The 22,329-nt window shown below is 36.0% G+C and overlaps 1 protein-coding gene across 1 annotated transcript; it reads left to right on the top strand.

Moving 5' to 3' along the window:
• The first annotated feature begins 17,406 nt into the window (after positions 1 to 17,406).
• Positions 17,407 to 21,729, top strand: LOC110657647 (pentatricopeptide repeat-containing protein At4g30825, chloroplastic). Its single transcript, XM_021814962.2, has 2 exons — positions 17,407 to 20,482; positions 21,393 to 21,729. The coding sequence occupies exon 1, from the start codon at positions 17,609 to 17,611 to the stop codon at positions 20,354 to 20,356; it is 2,748 nt and encodes a 915-aa protein (XP_021670654.2). The 5' UTR covers positions 17,407 to 17,608; the 3' UTR covers positions 20,357 to 20,482; positions 21,393 to 21,729.
• The last annotated feature ends 600 nt before the right edge of the window (positions 21,730 to 22,329 follow it).

Below are 22,329 nucleotides of genomic sequence, written 5' to 3'. Positions count from 1 at the left end.
GTACACAACTCCACTTCAGCACAGCTTTCCATCCTCAGATGGATGGGCAATCAGAAAGAGTAATCCAGGTCCTTGAGGATATGCTGAGGAGTTGTGTCATTGAATTTGAGGGAAGTTGGGATAAATACCTCCCACTGGTAGAATTTGCATACAACAATAGCTACCAAGCTAGCATCCAAATGGCCCTATATGAAGCACTGTATGGGAGAAAATGTAGAACTCAGCAGGCCGGATGAATTGGGCGAAGACAAGCGGTAGGGCTGCACTGTAAAGCGATCGGGAGAAAGTAAAACTAATCAAAGCCAATCAAGGTTGCCTCGCATGCACATAAATCTTATGCCGACCTGAAGAGAAAAGAAATAGAATATGCGGTTGGCGACAAAGTGTTCCTCAAGGTGTCACCGTGGAAGAAGGTATTGAGGTTTGGAAGAAAAGGTAAGTTAAGCCCTAGGTTCATTGGCCCATATGAAGTCATTGAACGTGTGGGTCCAGTGGCCTATAGGCTAGCTTTACCACCAGAGCTGGACAAGATCCACAATGTGTTCTACGTGTCCATGCTCAGAAGATACCGCTCAGATCCTTCACATGTCATGTCACACCCTACCCCTCTGTAAGGCATAACATGATCCCGTAGTATACCTAATGAATTACCAACTCCGTCTACTGATAATCCATTAAATACACTACAAGGGATTTTAAAAACTTTTCTTACTTCTTTTACATTGGTGAGCACTATTTACAGGTGTGAAAGACTTTGGTGAATCAAGTGAAACAACTAACTCATTTGATTTATTTGGAATATCTGTAAAAATTTTGGCAAGGTGCCATTTGTATTTTGGACAAAGCAGTTCTTGAAAACTGTAAAAGCACTTCAATATATTTTCAAATCTCAACTCCAACATTTTTATCAACACAACACATTTCTCAAGTCAAATCCACAGTGATTTTCAAAGACTAAGATACAAAGATATAACACAATTTTTACAAGCCAAATAACTCATAATTATTTTACAACTTTACTGTACAACTTAAATTTACAACTGCTCAAAACCAAGAACAAAATATACATACAGTGAATATACATTCTGACAAAATGCCACATGTGGTATACTCACTATACCCAAAAATCTCTCATTGGCGATACTAGCGACCTAGCTCTGTCTCTACTGCTAAAGAATAAAAGCTATCTTTGAGACAATGTCTCGATGGTGCACACCATTTACCAAATACAAATTTTAAATCACAATTCATAAATCATATCAATAGTGGATACTTAAAACCATAGTTAAATTCAAGACAATAAATGTCAACAAGAATTTAAACTCCATTTGTTAATATCACAATAATTTTCAATAAGTCAGATCATGGTTGAATTCAATAGACAGTATATGTCAATAAGAGTTTAAATCAATTTCACAATCTCACAATACATAATAACACAATTCGATCAAATAACTGAAGAATACAGTGTTGCCAATCTATAACACAATTTAGGCCATGACACAATTTTTCCATATATGCCGTGTTGTACACCACGACAAGACATGCTCACCCCAATAATCGAAATCAATGAGGGAGGAAGCTAGCTATATAATGAGAACTCATCCATACTCACCTCGGTGGGAAGTCAAAGAGGGAGGAACATAATCATACTCACCCCAGACTAATAAGTCAAAGAGGGAGGAATAATCACACTCACCCCATTAATGGAGGAGGAACATATTATCAGTGTCATGCCAATTGTGAGTCAAAACAATTCCAAACATTTTATTCAAATGATCCGTAAGAATCCAATAAATTTCCAAAGTTATAATTTCATTCACAAAATGGTAACACAATTCGTAATTCCCTTCAATTTCCACAAAAACCATTTACAGTGCTTTTCAATCAATAAGTATCCATTAAATACCATTCAAACAATTTTTCACAGTTTCAAACCATTCACAATGTTTTTCAATCAATAAGTGTCCACCAAACACATTTCCACAATTTAAAACAATGATATGCAAATAGTCAATATTTATTTCCATTGAAAATAATTCAAAAGAAACAGTTGTTGTGCACAAACCTCGATGGTATCCGGACTCAGTGTTTCCTTCCCTTTTCCTGAGTCTTTGGTAACTGAGAAACACAATTTGAAGTGTTTCAGTACTAATTTAAACTGTCTCTATCGATGGTGTTTGGTAAATAATGCACTGAACTCAATTATTCACTTAATCACCTAATATACCGACCCTCGTTGCGTTTTAGGTAAATTAGGTTTTAGTGTCGTTAATATGTCACATTTGATAGGGTTTTAGGTTTGGTATGTTTTACCAAAGTCATTTCCTTGCTTAGTGCATTTTAATGCAAATTCTCGGATTCCGACACTGGTTTGACCTAACCGACGATCTAGTTCCTCGGTTTTCGGTCTCGGTCGAAACTACAAACTTGTAGATTTAGGTCTTATGGACCGCGGTGCAAAATTTCAGGTCAATCCGAGTTAAGTAGACCGAGTTATGATCATTACACTCTTGCTGGTCAAATGGTACCATTTTAGGTCAATTTTAGGTCAAATTGGTCAATTCTGGTTCGGCCAGTTTTGGACCCGAACTTGTGCAAGTTGTTTGACTTGCTTATGGTCATTTCTGGGCTTTGGTGTCTTCATAAGACTTGTAGGTATGGGTCTTAACTATTCTTGGTTAAAATTTCAGGTCAATTGGACCTGGTTTGAGTGAGTTATGGCCTAAACACTCACTGCTGCCCAATTGGTCATTTTTCAGGTCCTAATTGCACCTAATCCGAATTGGTCATTTTTTTAGGTCACCTTGCAAGCAGAATTTTGGCATGGTTTCTCAATGAAAGTTGGCACATTTTGTGCCTAGTTTCACCTCAAATTGGTCTCATACCAATTGAGGTTACACATTTAAGGTTATAGGCTAAAATGTGTACTGCCCTCAATATGCTTTTCACACCCCATTCAAAACACATATTTACCTTGCAAAGTTTACTTCCATACCCTACCAAATCAGTTTTGGTACATTACCAAAAGCACTTTCTACTTTACATTAACATTATTTTGGGCAGATTCCAATCAGCCTCAACACACCAATATCATTCACAATTACAATTTCTAAGTACTATTACAAACACACCTAACCATTACAAATTTTACACACACTTTACAAGATCAATCTACATACATATCATCAATCCTTCTAGATTAATATTCTGCATACATTTCCTTCAATATATACCATTACTCAAGTGTCCCCAAGCTGCCACAAACCATTCTTCAACATCAAAGTGCCCCATTTTACAATTTCCCATCCAAGTTCATAAAACACCACATAAACATTAAATAAATAAATAGTTTACTAATTCATCATGATCAACACCATTTCTCATCAATTATATGAACAAATATCTCATAAAAAGCGTGACTCATGGCTGTCCAAAATGAAAACAACAATAACCCTTCAAACTCAAAATTTTCTTTCACCAAACTAACACCCATAACATGAACATAAACTTTAACAAAGAAATTCTCAAAAATGCAAACTTACCTTTAATTGTAACTTGCTAAACCTTCATCAAAGTTCTCAAAATTAGTATCAATATCTTCCTTGTGATGTGTAGACAAAGTTTAATGAAGAACACTAAGAGGTTGGAGTTGAAAATGGAGAGTTAAGAAAGCTTGCATGAAAAATGGCTATGGAGTTTCCTTCACTCTTCAATTCGGCAATTTGAATGCAAATGAGGAAGATGACTTATTCAGCTGCATTTTAATTGTACACATGTCCCACTATGTATTTAATTAATCCCTTAGTGGTCCACTTAGTCACTTAATCATATAATAAAGTAATTATTCATTTATTCCACATTTAACCCATAATTTCCACTATTTATTTTAGGTACCACCAATTTAATTTTTCATTTTATTTTCTAAGTGTAATACTATTTATTTTTAATGGACATTTAGGTCAAAAGACACTTCGGGATGTCAAATGACCATAATGCTCCTGCTCGGGTGGCATTCACGATTTTGGTTTTGTCTGCTTTTTCGATTTCTCACTTTTCTTTGTACTAATTATTTAATTTTTCTTTGATATTTCTAATGATATTTATTCTTCAACAAGGGTCTATTTATGTCCCAAAAATGTTTTCCGTGGTTCGATCCAACGGTCCACGCCGTGACTTCAGTCACCCATCGTTAGGTTTGCTTAACTTGATCACATTTCTTTGCAATCATTTTTCCTTTGTTTTTCTTGTACTTTCTTTTCTTTTATTTCATTATTTTATGTCTCCTCACTCTCATTGAAGTGTGGTTCTAGGCATCCTAGCTGTCCAGACAACACAGATCGCACTACCGAACTTTGGGGTGTTACAATTCTCCCCCCCTTAAATAAATTTCGTCCACGAAATTTTACCCATTAATCATCTTACAATAGTCATACGTTTATTTTCTCCTTTCTATATGATCGTAAGACTTTTAACAATCTAATACAATGTTTACTTTGTTTGGATAACACCAATCTCCTCTTACTATTATGTTGTCTAATATTTCACCACGTTCCTTCTTGAATGACCCTTGAGGTCATATTAGAATCATTCATCGTGCATTGGTCCTCGACCATTCTAGTCCATAGTCTTCCTCACATTCGAATATTTCTTTGTTACATATGAATCAACTGCTCAAGTCTCTACTTCCATAACTCTTTTATCTCACAATGTTCTATAACTTACTTCCTTTTATCTTGAACTATAACCTTTCGATATTTTAACTTTTGAGTTTTAGATCCCTAAGTAGGATTTTCAAACTTATTTCTAACAATTAAATTCTGTCCTGGCATAATTATGCCAAAACAGATGCCGTTGGCAACTATTCTCATCTAGGTGTACTATCGGTTAGTACGTAGCTCTACACAATAATCTCAAGTTAGTACTGTAGTCTGCAGCTTATAGTATAAACATCAAGAACATTGCATAGTTACTACGATACATCCCAATAGATCAAACTTTGTTATCTTTTATTCTTTTTGAATTCACTGATATTCGAATCTTATTCTGATTATAATATCCATTAGCAATTTCTAACAGTAACCTCCTTGCCCTTATCAAGAGCAATTCCATTACTGCATCTTACTTTTACGTCCTCTTGCCTTACATTAAGTAGGCTCACTAATTAGCTTTATAATTTATGGTGTGTTAGAAAATACTTTTCGCCAATAAAATCTTTCAAAACTAATTTCACTTATTATCACAATCCTTATCTTAAGGGCTAATCACTAATGCGTCAAAATTTATTCCTCTCAGAACGAATAACAGAAAATATATTTCTAACACTAATGTAAAAATATTAAAATTCCTTTTCAAAAAATACATATATATATCTCAGTTTCTAATTTATAAATTACCAGCAATTATGTCAAAAGTCTCAGTCTCTTTTACACAGTAGTATAGCGTATACTCGTTGAAGCATCACCTGCTTTTGTGTGATTCACGACTTCTAGGTGTACTACCCTACCTCTACCTTTGCCTCTACTAACGATGGTGAACTCTTTGGGGTAGAAACTTGGGTTGATCCCTTTGGTGTAGTAAATGATCCGTAACGACTGGATTTACACAATCCTTAGCAAAATGACCGTCTCTCCACAATTAAAGCATGCTCCTCTCTATAACATACCCCACTATGTGGTTTACCACAAGTTTCACAAAGTCGATCTGACAGTGCATTTCAGGGTTTCTATTGAGTATGCTGATCGGATCGAGGTGATTTCTGTCCAAAAGATCTATCTCTATAGGACTTCTTACTATCTCGTCAGTCGTATCCCCAAAGTTTTTCCTCTTTCCAAGAGGACCACTAGAACTCATTACTGTGACTTTCCTCTTTTTCCTGATTTCTTTTTCTCAAGAGCCACTTGATTCAATTCTTTCTAATTCTAGTGCTTGAGAAATAAGTTCAGAGAAGTTATTATGTTTGAATCCGACCACTTGTAACTGATACTAGGCTTCAAGCCGGTTTCAAACCTCTTACATCTCTCCTCTTTGGTAGAAAGTAGACTTCTTGCATAATGGCTTAGGCGGAGAATTCCCTTTCATACTCCCAGCGATGCCCACTGTTTGTTTGAGACTTAGGAATTCTTGCGACACGGTCTACATAAGCATCGGGACATATTTTTGCCTAAATTCCCGAGGAAGTCATTCCATGTTAGCACCGCAGTTCTATCAGGTGTGGGGATGGTTTTCCATCTACCATAAGCATCCCAGCAAAGATACCGAGTACTCAAATCTAAGCTCCTCTGCAATGCGCTTTCTTGAATACCCTATCCATCCTCTCTAACCATTGTTCGCCTCTAGAGGATCTACTGTCCCTTGAACTCAGAGCCCCATACTTCATCAATTTGTCATATTGTCTAGCGTGGTTGTACCAGTATTGGGACTTGAGTAGGCACATTACCATCCATTTGTTGGAACATTGAGAGAACTACGGAGTGGTGCTCTTGAACCATCGACATTATGTAGGCATGGGGCATCCTTGCACCTCGGCCTCAATAGATTGATCGACTGAACGATCACCCTCTTCCATAGTAAATGCGAGGATATTACATCTCCTAAACCAATAACACAAGGAGAGATACACCCTTTAGAGCATATTTATAAACTAATATACTGAATGTATCAAACAATGATATTGAGTAGTTGTCTTGTGAAGAAAGAATATTCAAATGACAGAAAGCAATTTAAAAACTTTGCTCGATACCACTAAAACATGTCACACCCTACCCTCCGTAAGGCATAACATGATCCCGTAGTATACCTAATGAATTACCAACTCCGTCCATCGATAATCCATTAAATACACTACAAGGGATTTTAAAACTTTTCTTACTTCTTTTACAGTGGTGAGCACTATTTACAGGTGTGAAAGACTTTGGTGAACTGAAGTGAAACAACTAACTCATTTGATTTATTTGGAATATTTGTAAAAATTTTGGCAAGGTGCCATTTGTATTTTGGACAAAACAGTTCTTCAGAAAACATGTTAAAAGCACTTCAATATATTTTCAAATCTCAACTCCAACATTTTTATCAACACAACACATTTCTCAAGTCAAATCCACAGTGATTTTCAAAGACTAAGATACAAAGATATAACACAATTTTTACAAGCCAAATAACTCATAATTATTTTACAACTTTACTGTACAACTTAAATTTACAATTGCTCACAACCAAGAACAAAATACACATACGTGAATATACATTACAAAATGCCACATGTGGTATACTCACTATACCCAAAAATCTCTCATTGGCGATACTAGCGACTACTCTTTGCCACCTGTCTCTCTCTACTGCGACAAAGAATAAAGCTATCATTTGAGACAATGTCTCGGTGCACAACATTTACCAAATACAAATTTTAAATCACAATTAATAAATCATATCAATAGTGGATACTTAAAACCATAGTTAAATTCAAGACAATAAATGTCAACAAGAATTTAAACTCCATTTGTTAATATCACAATAATTTTCAATAAGTCGATCATGGTTGAATTCAATAGATGTATATGTCAATAAGAGTTTAAATCAATTTCACAATCTCACAATACATAATAACACAATTCGATCAAATAATCAAGAATACATGTTGCCAATCTATAACACAATTTAGGCCATGACACAATTTTTTCCATATATGCCGTGTTGTACACCACGACAAGACATGCTCACCCCAATAATCGAAATCAATGAGGGAGGAAGCTAGCTATATAATGAGAACTCATCCATACTCACCTCGGTGGGAAGTCAAAGAGGAGGAACATAATCATACTCACCCTGGACTAATAAGTCAAAGAGGGAGGAATAATCACACTCACCCCATTAATGGAGGAGGAACATAGTATCGGTGTCATGCCAATTGTGAGTCAAAACAATTCCAAACATTTTATTCAAATGATCTGTAAGAATCCAATAAATTTCAAAAGTTATAATTTCATTAACAAAATGGTAACAAAATTCGTAATTCCCTTCAATTTACACAAAACCATTTCTGATGCTTTTCAATCAATAAGTATCCATTAAATACCATTCAAACAATTTTTCACAGTTTCAAACCATTAACAATTTTTTTCAATCAATAAGTGTCAACCAAACACATTTCCACAATTTAAAACAATGATATGCAAATAGTCAATATTTATTTCCATTGAAAATAATTCAAAAGAAGCAGTTGTTGTGCACAAACCTCGATGATCCCGATGCGGACTCAGTGTTTCCTTCCCTTTTCCCGAGTCTTTGGTAATCGAGAAACACAATTTGAAGTGTTTCATTACTAATTTAAATCTCTATCGATGGTGTTTGGTAAATAATGCATTGAACTCAATTATTCACTTAATCACCTAATATACCGACCCTCGTTGCTTTTAGGTAAATTAGGTTTTAGTGTCGTTAATATGTCACATTTGATAGGGTTTTAGGTTTGGTATGTTTTACCAAAGTCATTTCCTTGCTTAGTGCATTTTAATGCAAATTCTCGGATTCCGACACTGGTTTGACCTAACCGACGATCTAGTTCCTCGGTTTTCGGTCTCGGTAGAAACTACAAACTTGTAGATTTAGGTCTTATGGACCGCGGTGCAAAATTTCAGGTCAATCCGAGTTAAGTAGACCGAGTTATGATCATTACACTCTTGCTGGTCAAATGGTACCATTTTAGGTCAATTTTAGGTCAAATTGGTCAATTCTGGTTCGGCCAGTTTTTGGACCCGAACTTGTGCAAGTTGTTTGACTTGCTTATGGTCATTTCTGGGCTTTGTTGTCTTCATAAGACTTGTAGGTATGGGTCTTAACTATTCTTGGTTAAAATTTCAGGTCAATTGGACCTGGTTTGAGTGAGTTATAGCCTAAACACTCACTGCTGCCCAATTGGTCATTTTTCAGGTCCTAATTGCACCTAATCCGAATTGGTCATTTTTTTTAGGTCACCTTGCAAGCAGAATTTTGGCATGGTTTCTCAATGAAAGTTGGCACATTTTGTGCCTAGTTTCACCTCAAATTGGTCTCATACCAATTGAGGTTACACATTTAAGGTTATAGGCTAAAATGTGTACTGCCCTCAATATGCTTTTCACACCCCATTCAAAACACATATTTACCTTGCAAAGTTTACTTCCATACCCTACCAAATCAGTTTTGGTACATTACCAAAAGCACTTTCTACTTTACATTAACATTATTTTGGGCAGATTCCAATCAGCCTCAACAAACCAATATCATTCACAATTACAATTTCTAAGTATTATTACAAACACACCTAACCATTACAAATTTTACACACACTTTACAAGATCAATCTACATACATATCATCAATCCTTCTAGGTTAATATTCTGCATACATTTCCTTCAATATATACCATTACTCAAGTGTCCCCAAGCTGCCACAAACCATTCTTCAACATCAAAGTGCCGTCCATTTTACAATTTCCCATCCAAGTGCATAAATCACCACATAAACATGAAATAATTCACTAGGTTACTAATTCATCATGATCAACACCATTTCTCATCAATTATATGCACAAATATCTCATCAAAAACGTGACTCATGGCTGTCCAAAATGAAAACAACAATAACCCTTCAAACTCAAAATTTTCTTTCACCAAACTAACACCCATAACATGAACATAAACTTTAACAAAGAAATTCTCAAAAATGCAAACTTACCTTTAATTGTAACTTGCTAAACCTTCATCAAACTTCTCAAAATTAGTATCAATATCTTCCTTGTGATGTGTAGACAAAGTTTAATGAAGAACACTAAGAGGTTGGAGTTGAAAATGGAGAGTTAAGAAAGCTTGCATGAAAAATGGCTATGGAGTTTCCTTCACTCTTCAATTCGGCAATTTGAATGCAAATGAGGAAGATGACTTATTCAGCTGCATTTTAAGTGTACACATGTCCCACTATGTATTTAATTAATCCCCTTAGTGGTCCACTTAGTCACTTAATCATATAATAAAGTAATTATTCATTTATTCCACATTTAACCCATAATTTCCACTATTTATTTTAGGTACCACCAATTTAATTTTTCATTTTATTTTCTAAGTGTAATACTATTTATTTTTAATGGACATTTAGGTCAAAAGACACTTCGGGATGTCAAATGACCATAATGCCCTGTTCGTGGCATTCTGATTTTTGTATACAGGGTTTTGTCTGCTTTTTCGATTTCTCACTTTTCTTTGTACTAATTATTTAATTTTTCTTTGATATTTCTAATGATATTTATTCTTCAACAAGGGTCTATTTATGTCCCAAAAATGTTTTCTGTGGTTCCCAACGGTCCACGCCGTGACTTCCACCCATCGTTAGGTTTCATTTCGTTTAACTTGATCACATTTCTTTGCAATCATTTTTCCTTTGTTTTTCTTGTACTTTCTTTTCTTTTATTTCATTATTTTATGTCTCCTCACTCTCATTGAAGTGTGGTTCTAGGCATCCTAGCTGTCCGGACAACACTGGTCACTGGAGCAGCAGAACGCACTACCGAACTTAGGGGTGTTACATGTCATCTCCAGGGAAGAAATTGAAATACAGCCGGATTTGACATATGAAGAAGAACCTCTACAGATACTGGCTCGGGAAGTGAAAGAGTTGAGAAATAAGCAGATTCCACTGGTGAAAGTGCTTTAGAGGCACCACAACACCGAGGAGGCAACTTGGGAAAGTGAAGAAACGATGAGGCAACAGTTCCCTCAACTGTTTGCATCAGGTAAATTTCGAGGACGAAATTTAAATTAGAGGGAAAGAGTTGTAACACCCTCCTCAGAGCAACTCAGTACATTCTCATCGTTAGGTGACCAGTGTTGGTCTGGACAGCTAGAATGATCGGAAAAATATTTAAACTAAAGTGAGGGACCATAATTAACTCAAATATTAATAAGAAAAATTTAGTAAAAATTTTAGAAATAAAATACAACTAAGTCAAATGAGCCGGTGCCCAAGCGATGGGTAACCTAGAGGGAAGTTGCGGTTCTCGCAACTAGGAGCCCTAGACCAAGGGAAAAATTCATAAAATAATTTTTGGGACTCCAGAGAAGGGTCATTGAGGTTCCTATGGCATTAGAATGCCAAGAAAATATTTAGAAAAATTTTTCAATCGGTACAGACAATTTTGACCCGTTAAGCCAAACGGAGGGCATTTTGGTCATTTCGCCTTCAGAGACGATTTTTGGCCGACTTGTCCAGTTAAGTAAATAATTATTATGATCTAAAATATGAATAAATATTGCTAAAAATTAAATTAAAAATGAATAGAAAAGAAAGAAAAAGAAAATGACTTAAATCCTTAATTATGACATCACTATGATGTCATTTAAATGCCCTCCACTAATCAACATTCAACAACACAACAAAAATTCTTTAAAAAGGGAAAAATGACAAATTAAGAAACTAATTTCTGGTTTCTTCTTCCTCTTCAAGCCGTGACCCTCTCTTCCATCTCCCTCCATTAAAATTTCTTTCATCACTTCCATTTTCCCATGAATTTTCACTACAAAACCCTAGACATCTTTCATTAAAACTTGTCTATACCTCTTGGGGAAGTGTTTGGCAACCTAGAAAAGGAAAGAAAGTGAAGTTTAAGCTTGAGAAAATTCTGCCCTACAAGAGGTTAGTGCCTATTTATACATAAATCTCTCTTATTCCATGTTAGAGACTTAAAATGAGTAAGGATTTGTGAATTAAATGAATAAAATTTATGTGTATGTACACCATGAATTTTGGTAGCCCTAAGGAAGGGATAAGATTGATTGTTTTTGATGGACTTAGAGTGGACTAGAGATCATGATTAAAGAATATATATATGTGGATAATGAATTAGCGAGGTAATTAAGGTATCTTGTGTAAATTCATAATGGGAATTAGGGTTTTGGGGGTGAAACTTGGACTTTGCTCATGAAATGGTGAGTGAACATTATAATGGTCAATTAGTGACCATTTGAGGTAAGTTGACCATAATTTGAAGTGAATTAGGGTATTACAAAATGAATTGGTATGCTGCCTAGTGAGGGCAGCAGGTGAGGCTGTGAGTCCAGCCTGTTTGGACTGCCATAACTCTGGCTGTGTAGGTTCAATTGGTATTTGGCCAATTGGACATGAAACTAGACACATAATGGCACAATTTTGGTGAAGAAACTATGCCCAAAAGACCAGAGCAAGTGGACCAAAAACTGGCCCCAATCCGGATGTCCTGCAACCAGATTCTGCAGAATGACCAAATGAATTCATTTGGCCATAACTTATTGTAGAATGGCCCAATTGACCTGAAATTTTTACAAAAACAAGTTAAGATATAGAAAAACAACTTTCATGAAGAAACCTACCCCAAATTATGACCAGAACCCATCCAACAAGGCAGTTGCAATCACTGTTCACTGCACTATAGATATAGTCAGTTCTGCAATTTTTCAATCCGGCCAGCTGTGGTTTTTGGACCATAACTAGAGCTACAAAACTCCAAATGGAGTGATTCAAAAAACGAAATTCAACTAGACAAAATAAGGAACAACTTTCATGTTTATCATTTTCTCAAATTCTCACTGAAAAAGCAACTAATGGAACAGTAAAATTTAGGTATGAAAACTGAAAAATTCTGCTCCCTTAGTTTAAGCTTAGAAATGGTATTGGTGATTAATGCCAACAAGTTTTGAATGCAAAATGTAGTATGTTGGGAGTGTCAAAACCAATGTACCTATTTTCTATGCAAAAGTCAATATTTTTGTTGACTAATGAAGTGAATAGTAACATCAAAACTTGAAATTCAAAAATTGAAGAATTCTAAAGTATCAAATGCCCTAGTATACCTAACAAGATTGGTTTGGATAGTTTGGCATGCCAATAGGGTTCAGTTAGCAGTACTACACATGGCATTATGCCATTCTGTGATTTTATGGCTTTTAGCCATTTTGACATTGTGTTGAGACTTGGCCTCGTGCCTCATATTATTTACAGCTTGTTAGCTATTCTGTTGCACACCGGGAGATACATATGTGACCGATGGTGTGACGGCCCGAGGTACTTGATACCCAGTGCCAGTTTACCTGTTTATCCATCTGCTCAAGATAGGTTACTTGGGCAACCAAAAGAATGAAAGTGGATAAAATTAACAAAATAAATGATTATAACGAGTACGAAACAAGTAAAACATCGATACATTAAATGCATATTTATTTCTGTTATTTCTTTTTATTTTATTACTGGCACCATTAAGCATTATTGCTTAGCACGTTGCTTTTGCCACGTGTAGGTTCTGGAGATACTGATCGAGAGCCCAGTAGATCGCATACTGGGTGAGACCATCCTGCAGCTCTACATAGTGTCCGTGTCACCTCACCATCTTCAGTGCATTGGTAGGACACTAGGTTTCATTTTAGTATTTTGTAACTAATTTTTATTTTATCATATGTAATTGAACTTATGTAATGTATTTTGATGTCCATGTAAATAATGAAAATTGTGGTTATGAATGTAAAATTTGAGTGTTTATTTATTGCTTGTATATGAGTATCATGAGAAATGAATGTTTGAGTAATGGAAAGGTTGTTGAAAATCATATTAAGACTTTGTTGATAAAATGGAGTTGGGATTGTTTGGAAATGATTTTGGAAGTGTTTTTCACAGGTTCCGAAGAACTGTTTTCTCCATTTTTAGTCGGTACTCTGCCGGATTTTCTATAAAATTTTCGGAACCTCAAATAAATTATAATGTCAATAAATGACTTAAATGAATTATATTTCACAAGTTATATTCAAAACTATGATAAAAATTAATTAAGATAAAATAGAGTGTTCCGGTACACCGTGTGACATATCTTACTCGGATATACTGTAGACGGGTAAGGGGTGTCACACGACGCATCGGTTAGTGGAATCGGGTCGCTTTCCTAACACGTCGCGGGAATGTTCCAGAAACACAATAATAAAATCGAATAAATGAGATCGGTTAGTTAGGGTTATCAGATTGAGCAAGCTTTCAAAACCACAGATTGGCTAATGGTGATTCATTTAGAGATCAGATCGGATATGCATATCAGAGATCGAAAAAATAACTAATGCAATGATAAAATAAAGACCTTCAAATAAAATTTCATTTCATTTCCAAAAGATCGGATTACATCATCTGGGTGATCTCAAGAGATCGAATTACATCATTGGGGAAATATTTAAATATCGTATTACATCATTTGGGCAATCTCAAGAGATCGAATTACATCAGTGGGGAATCTTTAAAGACTGGATTACATCATTTGGGCTATCTCTAAAGATCAGCACTACATCCTATCTAGCTTAAGACTACTCTGAGGTTCAAAGAGCAGGCTTATGTCAAAGCCTAGTCTTATGGCTGAATCAAAAGATGTGTTTGATCAGAAAGCCAGCCACAAGTATTGGATAGATATGCAGCTCAGATAGGGTGACTATGACTCTCATGATATTGAGTGGAGTCATCGTCGATGTCATCGACCAGAACCGAGCTGCAGTCGGGACACCCGATGTGGTGAGGGGCCAAATGAACTTCAAGAGGCGGTCACTGACATTAAGATTGAAATTACCAGTCCTCTTGCCCAAGATCAATTCACTGATTATACCAGTAGACCGCTTTAAGATCGGCACTTTCGTCACTTTCGACCTTGATTGGTAAATTAGTCCGGTTCCATCACTGTCATCAGATAACGTCCTTATGGTTCTCCGATTGCCGGGATCATAAACTTTCAGGCGAAGGGCGAAGAAAACAGTTGGGAAAAGATCAAAGGCAGCCATAAATCAGAAATTTTACCAAGGAGAATAACAAGGCACGACGACCAAGGAGTACTGTAGCAAGTGAGGACCAAGAGAATCGAAAATGGAAGAGGGCAGAGAAGGCGTAGACAAACCAACAACAAAGAATATGAACAGATTGCTAGATTAGATGCACTGATGGAGATAGAGCTAGGGAGGAGAGCTGAGAGCTTATTGCAAGGAAGGAAGTTGTGAGTGTCGAAAGAAAGGAGATGGAGCTGGGTTAAATGGGCTTGTGTATAGGCGTGAGGATGATGGCAAGGCGTCGATGGAGATAAATCTACGGGTGAAGGCTGTTGTGGTTTTGTGGAAGATGGAGGGATGTCTTTTTGTCTCTACATAATAGTAACAGAGATAGGGGATCCATTTCTGGTTTGAGGGAGAAGTTGGAGGTATGATGGGTTAAAGTTTTTGTCTCTGCATATGATTTTATAAAGGAAAGAAATGGGTTTAATTTTGTTGGTGTTCTTGAGTTCTAATATGGGTTATAATTGTTGATTTTCTGGGATTGGGTTTGAGCTACTAGATTTATTGCCGTGTTGTTCTTGTTCTTAATGATCTTTGAATTTTTTTTCAATTTTTAATTTAATTAAAATAATAATTAATTTTTAATTACAATATTTTATTAAAACAAGGCTAATTTGGACTCCAATAAAAAGTTCAAAGATTAATTTGGCCTAAAAGTTTAAAACAGGCATATTTGGACTTCATTTAAAACAAAAAAGAATTGATTTGAACTTATTTAAAAAAAATATATACTGAATTATGTAGTTAAATTACATCAATCATTTCTCAACTTATAGAGTAATTTCAATTCCATCCTTCAATTTTATTTTGTTAAAATAAAATCACGCGGCTTATTTTTAATGGTAAAGAAAGTCCTTCTTTCGATGAGAGTTCCAACCAAATGTATACGTGGCTTTTTAACTTGACTTTTTTTTAAATTAAAAAAATAAAAGTTGTGTCACGTTGACACGCTTCTTTCTCCTCATTTAATCTTTTTACTTCTCAATTCAAGCAACCTATGACAAGAATAGAGAGCATGAAAGAAAAATTCTTAGATCTCAAACAAAAAGCTAACTATCTAAAAGTAGATCTTTAACAAGAAATACGAAATTTACATGATTGACACATCATAACTTTGGACCTCACATCGAAACTTCTGTGCATGAGTCTTGCCAAGTTCATCGACCATGGGAAGGAGGCTTCTCTTGGTAGATGTATCGTTCAAGGACATGAAGTGGCATTTAAGGTCGTTGAACTTGTCTATACAGTGTTGAGACGTGAGGAAAGAGACTGCTGGTGATTCTATTCTTTACTTAATTGAAAATGAAGGAGTTTGCATTCTATGATGGTGGCTCTGTGTCGATGGAGGGATGCAGTTGGTGTCTTGTGGATCAGATCGAAGTGAAGCATCGTGAGGGACAAGGACAAGGGTTAGTTGGGAATGTGTCAATAGAAATTTCACCAAAAATTTGATGAATTAAGATTTCTCTTCTCTTGCTTTAGGTTCCATCCTTGCTAATTGAGAGGAAAAGGGGCAGCACTAGGATAATGATCATAGGTATGTGGGTTGAGTAAGGAAACAAGGTATAAATGAAATGGGTATGTTGTGAGGGGAGGGGAGGTGTTGCATGATCCTGTGAGGCCTTTAACTAGTTGTGAGGAATGACACTGAAGTTGGTTTTGTGATTGTCTGTGTTTGTGGTGGTCCAGTGAAAATCAATAGAAAGCTGATGGTAAAGACGTGGAGGAGCTAGAGGATTCAAAATCAATGATTGAAGAACTTGAGATTGCTAGCAAGGAAAAATTTATCACTAGAGGAGGAATTGGCTACTTATACTAAATTGGATGTTAATTTTTAGGATTCGATAGTGAGAAAAATGTGCACATCAAAGAAGCTTGTTCGTAACTGGTAGTGAAATTGCATCAACCTTCGATAATCTTGAGTTAGTTAAGCTTGGGCGCTGCAAGTTTTTGAGGAAATCATCATTGGTGAGGACAAGTTGATACATTTTTCTAGATTTGCAATGGGTTAGGCTTGTGCTATTGTGGTAAGAGGTGCAAGCCATCATGTGCTTGATGAGGCAGAAAGATCTTTGCATGATGCCTTGTGTGTGTTGTCTTAGATAATTGATTGCAGATAATGCTAGTTTAAACAGTGCTATATTGATTGCCTGGCTCTGAGCAGATAATTCAATGCTCTTTGTTTTCTTGGCATTTGTCATGCTTCAATACTATATTGATACTAACTGTAATCTTTTCACCAAGGATTCCTCTTAATTTTTTAGAGCTTGAGTTATGTTTAGAAAACAAAGCCATTGTTGCGGCATATTTTTATTTAAAAAAGTCAATTTAGACAATGCATTTTGTTGGAACTCTCATCAAATTCTTATGAGAAAGGCTTTCTTTGAAATGAAAAATAAGTTATGATTTTTTTTTTAATAAAATAAAGTTAAAGGATGAAATTAAAATTATTCTCTAAGTTGGAGGACGGTTGGTATAATTTAACCAGAAAATAGTAATCAGTAAACTTAACTGTCGTCAAGTAGTCTCCTCCTTTCTGGTCGAGTCGCTGTATCTAGGAAGCAGAAAATAAATAAATAAATAAATAAATAAATAAAAATCTAAAACTCAGTTGTTTTCCTCCAATGCTTCAGCTTCCATTATCTCTCCCAACAACCTCCCCAAGGTATGCCACACTTAGCCCTCTCTCTTGATTTTTCTTGTCTTTACTTCTAAATAAATGCCAGAATCTTTATTTGAATCCACTCTCAACCATGGCCTTTCTCAGATTATCCATTTCTTTGGATGCAAACAAGTCCAATTTCTCTAAAAACCCACTCCAATTGCCCTCTCATATCTCACCTTTTTCCATTTCTAATTGCATTCCCTCGTCTAAAGCTTGCTTAATTACCATTTTGAGTAGATTCAGTCCTGTTAAAGTCTCTCGGATTGAAACTGAATTGTCTGAGAGTGATGCTGTTTTATCCACATCACGCGATTTGGTCCATAAAAACTTAAATCATGATTTGATTGAGCGGAACCCGGATTCGAAACGTGAAATCAGGAAAAATTATAGGGGTGCGAAGAAAGGGAGGAAAAGACAAGTGGGATTTAAGTTTAATAACAAAAGGAATAGTAGTCGAGAAGAAAGAGAGGAATTTTTTGTGCATGATACTGAATTGGATGTTAATTACTCTGTTATTCACTCTAACTTGAGCTTAGAACAATGTAATTTTATTTTGAAAAAGCTTGAGAGGTGTAGTTGTGAAAGTAAAACTTTGAGGTTCTTTGAGTGGATGAAGAGTAATGGGAAGCTAGAAGAGAATTTGGATGCTTATAATGCGATTCTTCGAGTGTTGGGCAGTAGAGAAGATTGGGATTTTGCAGAGAGGATGATTAGAGAAGTGAGTGGTAGCTTTGGTACTGCGCTAGATTTTCGGGTTTTTAACACGCTAATTTATGTTTGTTCTAAACGGAGGCTTATGGAGCTGGGTGGGAAATGGTTTCGAATGATGTTGGAACTTGGTGTGCAGCCCAACATGGCCACCTTTGGCATGCTCATGGGGCTTTTCCAAAAGGGTTGGAACGTCGAGGAGGCAGAATTTGTGTTTTCCCAAATGAGGAGTTTCAGAATTATATGTCAGTCTGCATACTCTGCCATGATTACTATTTATACTCGTTTAAGATTGTATGACAAAGCAGAAGAAGTTATTGGCTTAATGAGAGAAGATAAAGTGGCATTGAATTTGGAGAATTGGTTGGTGTTGGTTAATGCTTATAGTCAGCAAGGCAAGTTAGAAGAGGCTGAGCAGGTGTCGGTTGCAATGCAAGAATCCGGGTTTTCCCCCAATATTGTTGCTTATAATACGCTGTTAACTGGGTATGGCAAGCTATCAAACATGGTTGCTGCTCAACGCCTATTCTTGGAAATCCAGAATGTTGGATTAGAGCCTGATGAAACAACTTATCGTTCCATGATTGAGGGTTGGGGTCGAACTGGCAATTATAAGGAGGCAGGATGGTATTATTCAGAGCTCAAACGGTTGGGATTCAAGCCTAACTCATCTAACTTGTATACGCTAATAAACTTACAAGCCAAACATGGTGATGAAGAGGGTGCTGTGAGAACTCTTGATGATATGCTGAAGATGGGATGCCAGTATTCTTCGATTCTTGGCACTCTACTGAAATCATATGAGAGGGCTGGAAGGATTAGTAAAGTACCTCTCCTTTTGAAAGGTTCCTTCTATCAACACGTTCTTGTAAATCAGACTTCTTGCTCCATTCTGGTAATGGCTTATATGAAATATTGCTTGGTCGATAATGCTTTAAAAGTGTTGGGGGACAAAGAGTGGAATGATCCAGTTTTTGAGGACAACTTGTATCATTTGTTGATTTGCTCATGCAAGGAGTTGGGGCATCTTGAGAATGCTGTTAAGATATACAATCAAATGCCCAAGTCTAATGGTAAGCCAAACTTGCACATCTCATGCACTATGATTGACATTTACAGTTCCCTTGGCCTATTTACTGAAGGGGAGAAACTCTATCTACAACTAAAATCTTCTGGAATTGCTTTAGACATGATTTCCTTTAGCATTGTTGTAAGAATGTATGTCAAAGCTGGATCCTTGAAAGATGCTTGTTCTGTTCTTGAAACAATGGAGAAGCAGAAAGACATAATTCCAGACATTTATCTACTCCGTGACATGCTTCGTATTTATCAACGATGTGGAATGATGAGCAAATTAAATGATCTGTATTATAAAATCTTGAGAAGTGAGGTTGTTTGGGATCAAGAATTGTATAGTTGTATCATAAATTGTTGTGCTCGTGCTCTACCGGTTGATGAACTTTCCAGACTTTTCAATGAGATGCTTCATCGTGGCTTTTCTCCTAATACTATAACCTTCAATACCATGCTGGATGTTTATGGGAAAGCTAAGTTATTCAAGAAGGTTAGGAAATTATTCTGGATGGCTAGAAAACGAGGCTTGGTTGATGTAATCTCTTACAATACTGTGATAGCTGCATATGGACAAAATAGAGACTTCAAGAATATGGCTTCAACCGTAAAGAGAATGCAATTTGATGGTTTTTCAGTTTCCCTTGAAGGCTACAATTGCATGTTGGATGCATATGGAAAGGAAGGTAAAATGGAGAGTTTTAGATGTGTCTTACAGAGAATGAAGCAATCAAGGTGTAATTCTGACCAGCATACATACAACATTATGATCAATATTTATGGACAGCAAGGATGGATTGATGAAGTAGCAGGGGTGCTGACAGAATTGAAAGAATGGGGACCAGGGCCTGATTTGTGCAGCTATAACACATTGATAAAGGCATATGGAATTGCTGGGATGATTGAAGACGCCATCAATTTGGTCAAGGAAATGAGACAAAATGGGATAGAGCCTGACAAGATAACCTACACCAATTTGATTACTGCTTTGCAAAAGAATGATAAATACTTAGAAGCTGTTAAATGGTCATTGTGGATGAAGCAGCTGGGGCTATAAAGCGCACAGATGTTATGTACATATATTTTACCTTTTTTGTATTTGCGTCAGCAATGCTGTCCCCATATTCAGAAGCAGCCTGGGTCAGATGCTACTTGAGATAGCTCAACATTTTTGCCACCCTTGGTGAGATTACATCCAATTCCACTAACTTATCTCTCTCTCCTCACCACCTCCCCTTGGCCTCTAAATTGATTAAGTAGTCTTAAATAGCTTTTCTAAAATGAAAAGTGACTTGATTGATCTGTGTTTTAGATTGTAATGTCAGAAAAATTCCTGCTTCATACGATAGTTATATTTTTACGCATTTTCTCTGCACATGTACTGCAAATCCTCCTGAACCTGAATGGAGACATGTGGTTCCTGTTTTGTCAAAGTTTTCAAAATCAGTGCAGAAAATTTGGAATTTGGAAATGTAAATATGCTAAAACATTTGAAAGCAAGTGTTTTCTGTTGTTTCAACTATTTTTGTTTTTATTTAATTTTTCTGCCTGATTTGAAGGCGCAAAATTGCATATAGCAGTTTTCATAGTTTAAAACCAAACTCTTTCTGAGAGAATTCAAGATGGCAACTTTTGATAAAATTACCATTCTCTCTATTCTAAATCATTCTTCAAACTTTTAAGTAAATTTTATTCCTTAAATTTCTTAGATTTCATTCCTTGAATTTCTTAGAACTTCCTATTCCTAACTTGGAAATGGTTTACAGTATATACCTCTTGAGAACTTCCTAGGAACTTGAAATTTCTTAGTTCTTTAAAAGTAAATGGCTGGGATGAAATCAGTTGTCTATATATCCCTGTTTTTGTGGCCAGCAAACTTCTTTTATTCCTTAAAGTTGACTTTTATCGAAATAGCCTCTCTACAAAATAGGTGTAAGGTTGCGTAAATCAGTCCTCTCTAAAGCCCACAAGTGTGGGATGCTTCGTGCGCTTATTCACGGTTTAAGTTGACTTTTATGATTCTTGCTAACTGTACAACTATCAATTTCTTCCTTCGGTGGAAGGCTTGATGATGTTTGTATTTTCTGAAACAGATTGTAGACATTCTGGAGCATCCTGTTCTATGTGAAATTAATGGCATCTGGAGGTAAAGAAAGTGATGGGATCCTTGCTTTCGTTGCTTTGAGAAGAGCGGCACATAGAAGTGCAACATGCATCTTTGGATTCCTTAGATGAAGTAAAATTGTAACATGGAACTCAAGTAAGGAGTTGGAAAACACATAATGAAGTAGTATGCGTTTCAGCTTTGAAAACTTGCTGATGTCTTGTATGTTCTTTCTAGTAAAGTCATTCAAAAAGTCCACAGTAATTACTTCAATCGATTTCATCTTTATAAATCGAAGTAAACCTTCATTTTGGTTGAGGAGCAAATCCATGCATCTATGCGATTTGCCTTGCAGTATACATATAGTTGTTTTTTTAATTACTACCTCTTGAGAATTATGGATCTTGAGTTTAAATATCAAATTGGCAGGTTACGCACTGAACTAGGCTACCTATTACCAAAATAGTGGTTTGTCAACACTTACTTGTATATGTGGGGCTTGCTCCCATAAATGATTCTTGCTCTTTATCTTCTAGGATTTTTTTATTATTGTCCAGAACTCCATCAACCTGCAACGCCTCATGATGTCTTTCTCTTGAAGTTTTGTTATCACGACCGAAGAGGGCTTTTACACAGTAATAATTCTCCCAAGAATCTTGGCTTGTTTTTCAATTTGTGTCTATTGAATCTTCTAGATTTGTTGATTCGTCATTCTGGATATGTTTTTTATGATTTTTAAGGGTTTTGGATACTTCATTTGGGCTATTTTTTTTCCTTTTAAATTCTGGATAGAGCAAAGAAGTCGAGGCAGGTAGTTAATGGGTGCCTTCCCCAGCTTTTGGAGCTAGTGCAGGGAAATGATCAAAGAATGAAATGTTATGTTTGTTTCTTAGGAAAATTTGAAGAAGATAGTCAATTTTACAACT

Source organism: Hevea brasiliensis, chromosome 17, assembly GCF_030052815.1.
Source record: "Hevea brasiliensis isolate MT/VB/25A 57/8 chromosome 17, ASM3005281v1, whole genome shotgun sequence".
Taxonomy (NCBI): Eukaryota; Viridiplantae; Streptophyta; class Magnoliopsida; order Malpighiales; family Euphorbiaceae; genus Hevea; species Hevea brasiliensis.
This window is presented reverse-complemented; position numbering and strand designations above follow the sequence as displayed.

Coding starts and splice junctions, on each gene's coding strand:
- LOC110657647 (XM_021814962.2), top strand. CDS start 17,609: ATGGCCTTTCTCAGATTATCCATTTCTTTGGATGCAAACAAGTCCAAT.